This window comes from Eublepharis macularius, chromosome 18, assembly GCF_028583425.1.
Source record: "Eublepharis macularius isolate TG4126 chromosome 18, MPM_Emac_v1.0, whole genome shotgun sequence".
NCBI classification, from domain to species: domain Eukaryota; kingdom Metazoa; phylum Chordata; class Lepidosauria; order Squamata; family Eublepharidae; genus Eublepharis; species Eublepharis macularius.
This window is the reverse complement of record NC_072807.1, coordinates 16,702,120-16,711,231: the sequence shown is the minus strand read 5'-3', so window position 1 is coordinate 16,711,231 and position 9,112 is coordinate 16,702,120. Positions and strand designations below refer to the sequence as shown.

General features: G+C 45.1%; 1 protein-coding gene across 1 annotated transcript; it reads left to right on the top strand.

Moving 5' to 3' along the window:
• The first annotated feature begins 294 nt into the window (after positions 1-294).
• Positions 295-8,793, top strand: MTFMT (mitochondrial methionyl-tRNA formyltransferase). The gene is made up of 9 exons (XM_055002896.1): positions 295-479; positions 2,407-2,619; positions 4,899-5,021; positions 5,486-5,588; positions 5,764-5,839; positions 6,232-6,323; positions 7,143-7,224; positions 7,760-7,842; positions 8,186-8,793. Exons 1-9 carry the CDS (start codon positions 313-315, stop codon positions 8,393-8,395), a joined length of 1,149 nt encoding a protein of 382 aa, XP_054858871.1. The 5' UTR covers positions 295-312; the 3' UTR covers positions 8,396-8,793.
• The last annotated feature ends 319 nt before the right edge of the window (positions 8,794-9,112 follow it).

Below are 9,112 nucleotides of genomic sequence, written 5' to 3'. Positions count from 1 at the left end.
GGGTTCCTGAGATTGCTGTCAACCAGCAGCAGCACAACAGATTCAACAGGATATGCTTCCTCGGTGTCGAGGAAGCTTCCCCTGTTGAATTCCTACTCGTGGAGCAGAGACGGTTGCCATGGATACAGCCCCCTTCGGTTGCTGCGGCCTCACAGCTATCCCAGAAGGCCACGCGGCGAGCCTCCGCCTAGGTCAACGCATCCCACTCGCCCCGCCCACAAGCCCTCTAGGTCCCGCCCACACGCAGACGAGAGGCGAGGGGGTCGCGCGCTATTTGCGTCACGGCGGCGACGTTTGTTCCCGGAAGAGGCAATGAGGGGCCGCATCCTGAGGGCTTGGCGGGGCGGGTGGAGCTGCGGTCGGGGCCGGGCGACGGTGGCCGGCGAGGCTCAGAGGCGGGAGAAGCCCCCTTGGAGGGTCTTGTTCTTCGGCACCGACAACTTCGCGGCCGAGACTCTGGGAGCGCTGCGGGCTGCTCGGTGGGTCACTCGGGGAGGGCGCGGAGGTCAGGGGGAAGCTGGATCAGACCTGGAGAAGGCGGGCAGCTCGGGTGGCCAGCTCCAGGTTGGGAAGTTCCTGGAGGTTTTGTGAGAGGAGCCTGGAGAGGGCAGAGTTTCGGGGAGGGAAGGACCTCAGTAGGGTGTAATCCCATAGAATCCATCCTGCAGAGCAGCCATTGATCTCTGTGGCCTGGAGATCAACTAATTCCGGGAGATCTCCAGCCACCTCCTGGAGGCTGGCAACCCTACCAAGGACTGGTGCGAAATGATGGGCCTGGAGGAAGGAGAGCAAAAGGGGGGAATTGAACTTGGGACTTACTGCATGCAAAGCTGACGCTCTTCCACTGAGCTACAGTTTCTCCTTGAGCTCTTTTTTTACCATCTGAGCACACTGGAGTGTAAGGAAGGGCTGTGGCCCAGTGGTCGAGCATCTGCCTTGTGTGCTACTGGTCTTAAGTTCAGCCTCAGGTACTTCCCAGTTAAAAAAGTGAGCTAGGACGTGACATGAATGGCTCCTGGAGAGCCCTTGCTCAGAGGACGTGAGGCTAATTGTCAATGTTATTCTCTCCTCTATTTTATTCTTTCCATTTTATTATCTTAATAAGGTTTGTCTGTTGTATGCATTGCAATGAAATACTTTGATCCCCTCTCTTGTATTTATTTGTGTCAGTTTAGTCGCATGGAGTGGAATCCCTGTTGGGAGCTGATTGTTATACTTGTAGATTGTATGGCATGAGCCAGTAGCCCCCATCCTTATATCTACTTGCTAATAAATGTGGATCTTGTTTTGGACACACCTGCCTCTACTACATGAACTCAAGAGCAGGAATCTTAGGGTCTCTCTACAAGAGAAATCTGACATGTGTCAGGAGATGCACCAAGAAGGGTAGTTTAAAAAGACAGAGCCAGCAGCAGGGCAAAGGCTTTGCTATACACTGGAGCTGTGCAAAGGGACTGGTGAAATTGACAGAGCCTTTGGGAGGTGAAGATGAAATTAACAAACCTCCTAAGGAGCGATCTCCACTGGCTCTGTCTTTTTAAACTACACTTCCTGGCTAATATTGCATCTCCCTATACTTGACAAACAAGCACTGAAGTGTCTTGTGTAGAGAGACTATTAGTGAATACCCTGTTCCTGACTTGCAAGCCAAAGAGAACATCACACTAATCCTGATAGACTAACAGTGAAATCCTAAACAGATTTAACTCTAGTCTAAGCCCATAGGATGTCACTGCAAGTGTAGCTTTGTGTATTCCCGATTCTGTTTTCCATTTTAAAGCTGCAAAGTGCACACCAGTGGCTTTTTTAGCATGCCCTAAAACATCCGTCTCAAGTATGCAGTATGCAGCAGTTCCTTTTAGTCCTCAACGGTTCTGAGAAACTGAAAAGCTTCCTTGCTGTTTTGTGATTTAAGTTGATCCTAATAACAATGTTTTATATAGCAGATTGGGGAACACTTTAAAATGCACTTGCATCTATAGTGTTTGACAGTTACTTTTATATTTTACTTATTTAGATATTTGTACCCTGCTCTTCTTACAAATAGGTCCCAGAACAGCTTACAATGTCTCTTCTCCATTTTATTCGTTCAATTTTATCCTCTCAACAAGGCAAATTAAGGGGAGGGGAGAGAGTGTGGCCTAACGCCACCCAGTGAGCTTCCATGGAAGAATGGGGACTTGAAGCTGGGTCTCCCAGATTGTAACTTGACCTCTGTATAAGAGTACTGTGTGAAAACATAGGTCACTGCTCCAAAGCTTCAACAGGTACTGGAAGGGAGATACAGATAGATACAGAAGAGAAACTGGAGAGGAAGGGGTAGCAGTGTGGGTATTGCAGTGACAGTAACTTGGGAGGGTCTTGAAGCCCTTCCTCAGGAATCTATTTTATCTCCTCCTGTTGCAGAGAGCTGGGACCAGATCCACTTGTAAATCGGCTGGAGGTGGTGACCTTGCAGTCTCAGCTGCCTAAGGGCCACGCTGTCAAGAACTACGCAGAGCAGTTTCAGCTCCCCATCCGCCTGTGGCCAGATATAGGGCCATGTGATGACTTTGATGTTGGTGTGGTGGCTTCATTTGGGCGTCTGCTGAGTGAGGACCTCATCCTGAAATTCCCATAGTAAGGCTGGGATAATGAGAACCACTGATTGCATCTGTATCAGCTTATTTTGCCGGTAGAAAAAATATATATAGCAAAGCTTTTATCTCTGAAGCTGTAGGGGAGATGTTGGGTAAAGAGATGTGTAATCAAACCCAATTCTATCACTAAAGGTGGGCAAGGCTTTGCTACCTGAAGTAGAGCTTTGTCGTATTTGAAAGCTTACACACAATAGCTCAGAGCCATGCCAGTATGAAGCATTAATCCAAGGAGATATATTCCCAGTGCAGTCCTTATTGAAGTTTCAGGTTTAAAATTTAGCTGGTCTTCTACTTCCAAGGTGAAGAATATAGGGTTTCCACCACAGAGATGCCAGAGCCAAAAGCAACACTGTTCTGCAGCTGTGGAGACTAATGCTTGTAAACTAGGTGGTTCTTGCCAATCACAAGGCTGGCAAAACCAGGCAGCCCACAGAGAAGGTATGGGCTCCCAAGTATACAGAAAATGACGATGGTTGTTGTGGGTTTTCCGGGCTGTATTGCCGTGGTCTTGGCATTGTAGTTCCTGACGTTTTGCCAGCAGCTGTGGCTGGCATCTTCGGAGGTGTAGCACAGAAAGACAGGGATCTCTCAGTGTCACAGTGCGACACTGAGAGATCTCTGTCTTTTGGTGCTACACCTCAGAAGATGCCAGCCACAGCTGCTGGCGAAACGTCAGGAACTACAATGCCAAGACCACGGCAATACAGCCCGGAAAACCCACAACAACCATCGTTCTCCGGCCGTGAAAGCCTTCGACAAGAAAATGACGACTTTGTAAAATGACCAAAGCAGGGTATGGGGAATGACCTCAGGAACACTACATATGCTGTAGGAGGCATGGAATGTAAAGAGTGATTCCGCACACGTTGGATAATGCACTTCCAATCCTCTTTATAGATCATTTGGAACGGATTTTTTTCATGTGCGGAACAAAAAATCCACCTCAAATGATTGATAAAGTGCATTGAAAGTGCATTATCCAACGTGTGCGGAATCATCTTTTAGAGGAAATAAGCCTGTACAAGGCCTAGAGTTTATGGAATCTGGGATGAGGTGGGGGTGAATTTCCAAATGGTTCCTCTTTCCTGCAGTTCCTCAGGTCACGGTTGATGGCAGCTTCAAATTTTAACTAGAAACTTAAACAGCATGTGTCTTTTTCTGTCTCTGCAGTATTGCCTTCTGGTTTGTATTGAACTGTGATGAAGGGCATTTTGTACAACTTTTGAGAAGCACGGCTAGAGCAACCAGTACTTTGTGCATTTTTACTCAGGAGTAGATCACATTAAACTCACTAGGACTTCCTTCTGAGTAATATGTGTAGATTTATATTGTATGTCTGACTATAATAGGGTTATAGATCCAGAGGAGTTAGCCGTGTTAGTCTGTAGTAGCAAAATCAAAAAGAGTGCAGTAGCACCTTTAAAACTAACCAATTTTATTGTAGCATAAGCTTTTGAGAATCACGTTCTCTTCGTCAGATGCATCTGACGAAGAGAATGTGATTCTCGAAAGCTTATGCTACAATAAAATTGGTTAGTCTTAAAGGTGCTACTGGACTCTTTTTGATTATAATAGGGTTAAATGCAATTATCCCAGGGTCATTATCGTGTGTTGCTTAGACCTGGAACAAAACAACCTAGTGTGGACCTTAATGTATGCACATGTACATCCACACTGTATGTTTATGCATGAGTGCAAACACGTATCAGCCTCTTTCCTGGCAATAACTCCACCAGCACCAGTATGCATAGCTGCTTCCCTCCGTCTCCACTTTCAAGCTCAGGTGGGATGCATTGGCAGGGCATAGAATTGTGCTTATGTGAGCATGCACGTCTTCAGTAATCCACCACCCATATCGGGTGTCTGGGCTGGCGTATCTGCTTTCTTCCTTTATCCTCCACCCCCCTTGTATCTTTGAGTGATTCCGCACACGTTGGATAACGCACTTCCAATCCTCTTTATAGATAATTTGGAACGGATTTTTTTGCGTGCGGAACAAAAAATCCACCTCAAACGATTGATAATGTGCATTGAAAGTGCATTATCCAACGTGTGCGGAATCAGCCTTTGTCTCTGAACTTCCTTCTGTTTATTTGCGGGGTGGAATGAAGAATCTAGCTTTTTCTTAAATATTTCTTTGGGGGAATTATTCAGTATGTTAAGCTGTTATTTGTAAGTACTCGCTAACATGGATAATGCCCACTTGTGTATGTTACAGAATTACTGGTCCTATTCTAATTTCCAAATGTTCTGATGCAGTGGCATGCTGAATGTCCATCCCAGCTGCCTTCCACGGTGGCGTGGCCCTGCACCAATAATCCACACAGTGCTCCATGGCGATAGAGTTACTGGGGTGACAGTTATGCAGATTAAACCGAAAAGGTATAGCAGCTCCTTCATTCCGGTTTTTTCCTAGTGTTTTAAATTTTGTTAACATATGCTTTGATAAAAATTGATGTGTTCAGAGCTGAGGCACTCTTATTTTTAAGAAGGTTTTGAATTGCCAGGTACATGAATGTGAAGACAGGTAGCTGCATTATAGCACTGGCTCATCTTGCCCACTACTGGTTACTTTGACAGGCAGAGGCTGTCCAGAATCTAAGACTGTAGAGTGCCAATTTCACCTAAATGGTTATTCATCGAATCTACGACTGTAGAGTGCCAATTTCACCTAAATGATTATTCATCGAATCCAAGAGAATGCCAGTTTCACCTAAATGATTATTCATTTATCTCCTCTGCCTGCGGTTGTTTGTTTATGCTTTCTTAGTTTTCATAGTCTGTTTTCAAACTATGTCTAGATCTTGAATTAGCAGAAAAGTTTAATACTCGTGTTTTATTTCAAGGTTCGATGTAGGTCCAGTCGTCAAACAGGAAACCTTTGATGTCCCGGCTGGCTGTTCAGCAAAAGAGCTGGAGCTGCTGTTGTCTAAAGTGGGTGCAAACATGGTGAGTTGGCGTCCCCTCTTTTCTGCAGTGTCGCCAAAAAATTTTTGAGGGAGAACGTTTCCGGGATACTGATTTACGGTTTCTGACTGATCAAAAGATATAAGAGGAAGTTTATTGCTGTGAGGCATTTTTTTGTAGGACATAATATATTTGGGGGGCTTTTTCTTTCTCGTAGCTCATTGCTGTGCTGCAAAATTTACCGGAATGCTTACGGAACAAGAAAGAACAACCAAAGGAAGGAATGACATTTGGTATGTGCTGGCTGTTTCATGCGTAATGTGGGTAAACCTGGTGGATTTATAGTTTTCGCATGCTTCCGCTGGTTAATTTTGATGGGGCTTCTCCAGAATCAAGTTTGCCATTTTCCATCTGTATCCACTCTCCCCCCACCCCGAAGTTCAGTAACTGATTATTCTAACGAATCACCTTAGAGCGTGGGAATGGGGAACAGGAGAGCAGTGAGAGAACTCCTTAGTTTTGGGGGGCCATCTGCAATAACCATTTCCTCCACCATGCACTGCAGTAAATGAATGCAAATAATAACTGACGTTGGGCAGTAGGCTCAGTTTAAAACAAAGCTAGAATTAAGAGTTGCAAGCCCCAACACGTGGTGTCCTGATGCCTCTTGCTTTTATTTCACAAGCTCCTAAGGTCACCGTTTCAATGAGTTTTGTCCAGTGGGAAGAGCAGACCTCTGAGCAAGTCCTGCAGCTGCATCGAGCCTTGGGAGCAACGGTAAGGCCAGCCTGGCAAATACGTTCACAAGTTTCTAGCCCATTTAAAAGAAATTCAACTTTTGGAGAGAGAGCTAGTTTCATGCTTGTAAATGTGTCGCACGTCTGGGGCTCTTGAGTCTCCCATTTTCTTGCAAGATTCTACTTAGTGACAAGCCAACTGGCAGTAAAGCAGAGTACTAGTCTCTTGGACGCCCTTGCATGGAAGTTGGCAGTATCTTTCTGGTGACTGTAGCGATCCTTGCTCTAGGTTTGTTTTTAAAATGATTTAATGAGGTTACAGTTAACTACACACCTTGTATTTTCATCCATAGAGGCCAAGGGGTCTCAAAAAAGTTGTACCCCATACCCCCCAAGTTTGGGATTATTGGCCCCTTATTTCCAGTACTGTTCGCTACTTGTAAAATATAAACATGCTCAGATAGCATACATGTCTATCTCGTGGCTGAGACTGTATCTGGGAACACTTCACTTCTGTTGATTTTCCCCCTGCCCTGAAATAGACTTTCTTCTAACTCAGCTAGATCAAGATGGGTAGCCGTGTTAGTCTGTCTGTAGCAGTGAAAAAGAGCAAGAGTCCAGTAGCACCTTTCTGAAGAAGTGAGCTGACTCTCATGAAAGCTCATACTCTTACCACTAATTTTGTTAGTCTTATAGGTGTTACTGGACTCTTGCTCTTTTCTAACTCAGCTGTTATGGTAGACATTGATGGTGTCATATCACATCAGTAAAATATGGGAATTCGCACCTGAGCATGGAACCAGGGAGTAGATATGAAATCTGGATTACTTTAACTGATATGAGTCTGCCTTTTTTCCAGATGCCTCTGCAAACACTTTGGATGGGCACCGTTATCAAATTGTTGGATATTGAGGACATGGACGCAGTCAATGGCCTTCCCGGTATTTAGTCCAATCTTTTAATGTTCCCAAGTGTGAGGCAGTAGTTAAGCAGAAAACTGGAAACGCTTGTGTAAAATGAAGGAGCTGTTTGCCCTTGGCTTTGATGTTTCCAAGAGAATTTCCATTGATTTGGCTCCTGACTGCCTATCAGCACAACTCAGGGCAATGCTTTTGATGTGTTGGAGGCAACTTTAATGACCAGCAAGGGATCAAAACCAGCATACCGAGGAAATGGCATCCTTTGTTGTATGCTGTTGTGACACCCAAGACCCAGCACAACAAATGAAATTGAAAATGCCCTCTTGCGTTTGCACTCCATAAGGAATTTGTAGGCTATACAGGGAGTTAGTCTCAATTGTATAACTCGTGAGCTGTTTCCTCTGATAGCTGGCCAAACCCTTGCAACCTTTCAGAGCTCTTGCAAGAGCTTTTAATTTGTGATGGCGTCGGATGTCTAAATTGGAGGCAAGAGGGGATAACAACAATTGACTATTATAGAAAAGCAATGTGTAGAACATGTATCTTTTGCATTCAGATAGGTTAGCAACTGAACATGGAACAGCCCCTGGATCGGTAGTCTACCATAAGCAGTTGCAGACGTTGATGGTTCGTTGCAAGGTATGCCTGGTGTTTGTCTCCTCCTCGGCTTTGCTGCTCCATGTGATTAAGGAAATGACTTGCATTTAACTTGCCTATTTGTGCCTATTTATTGCTTCTCTTATCTGAGAATAGAACCAAATAATTGTGCAAAGCCTACTCCGGGCACCAGAATCCCGGCATGCTCACCTCCCACTTTCTAAGATTTTATCATGCATCTCTCTGTGAAAGCATAGGTTGGGAAACTTGGCTTAAAGGCAAAATCGAAAACAGCAGGGGAATGAACCCTGCAGTAGATTCCTTACCTGCGCGGCATAATTGTGAGCGTGCTTGGCTACCATCTCTGCATTGTTTCCCCTTTCAGGAAGGCTGGGTTGGTGTCAAAGCCGTTATACTGAAGAAGAAGCTGACAGCCGCCGACTTCTACAATGGCTATTTGCATCCATGGTTTCAGCAGAATTCAGCAGAACTCTGGATGCCTCCCAGAGAGTGCAGGTTCCAAACGCTCAAGCTTCCCACGGCGAAAAAGAGTCCAAAAGGAACAGGACTCTGTGTGCATAACAGACAGCAGTGATATGGCAGGGCTTCCTGTGTTAGAAAACCTAGGTGCTTATTGGCGCTGGAATTTTTCCTGTTGGATCCACACATGAAATTTGATGGTCTGCGCAGACATCCAGCATGATTGAGAACTGTAACGGGAAGGATGGAAGGAGCAAAAGTCTGGCAGAGGTGGTGCAGTTACACAATTGCGATGGGTCTCCCAAAGAAATTCAGACTACCAGAGAACATTGAATGGTGTACTTCAGTGCTTGGAAATTGACCAGCTTTTCAGTTTTCCAAGAGGGGTTTACTAGGAACCTGATCTTGACGGTGAGGAAATGGTTTGTTTTGTTGTACTAAAGTGCAGGATTGCAAAGTCACTAATGCAGCAATTGCGGCCTTATTGTATTAATGAACAATAAATTATTTTTGTACGTATGTTTCTCTGACGCGTTCATCTTGTAATTTCTAAACAAAAATGTAAAAGGTTTTTATGGCCTTTGTCGAGTTGGATCCCGTCTAAACCGTGTGCACCGAAGCACAGCTTTCTGGACTTCTATCTCCTGAAGCAGCCATAAATGCTCCATTAAATGCCACACCTGCAGCATGAAGCCTGCCCTGGGGCAACAGGAATGGAGGAAATTGGTCCCCCCCCCCCCTCCACAGGCAAACCCATAATATACATTCAACAGACTAGTATTACAGAGTGAGTACTTAATAAAACAGTCAAGTTTCAGAGCCCCAGGTGTTA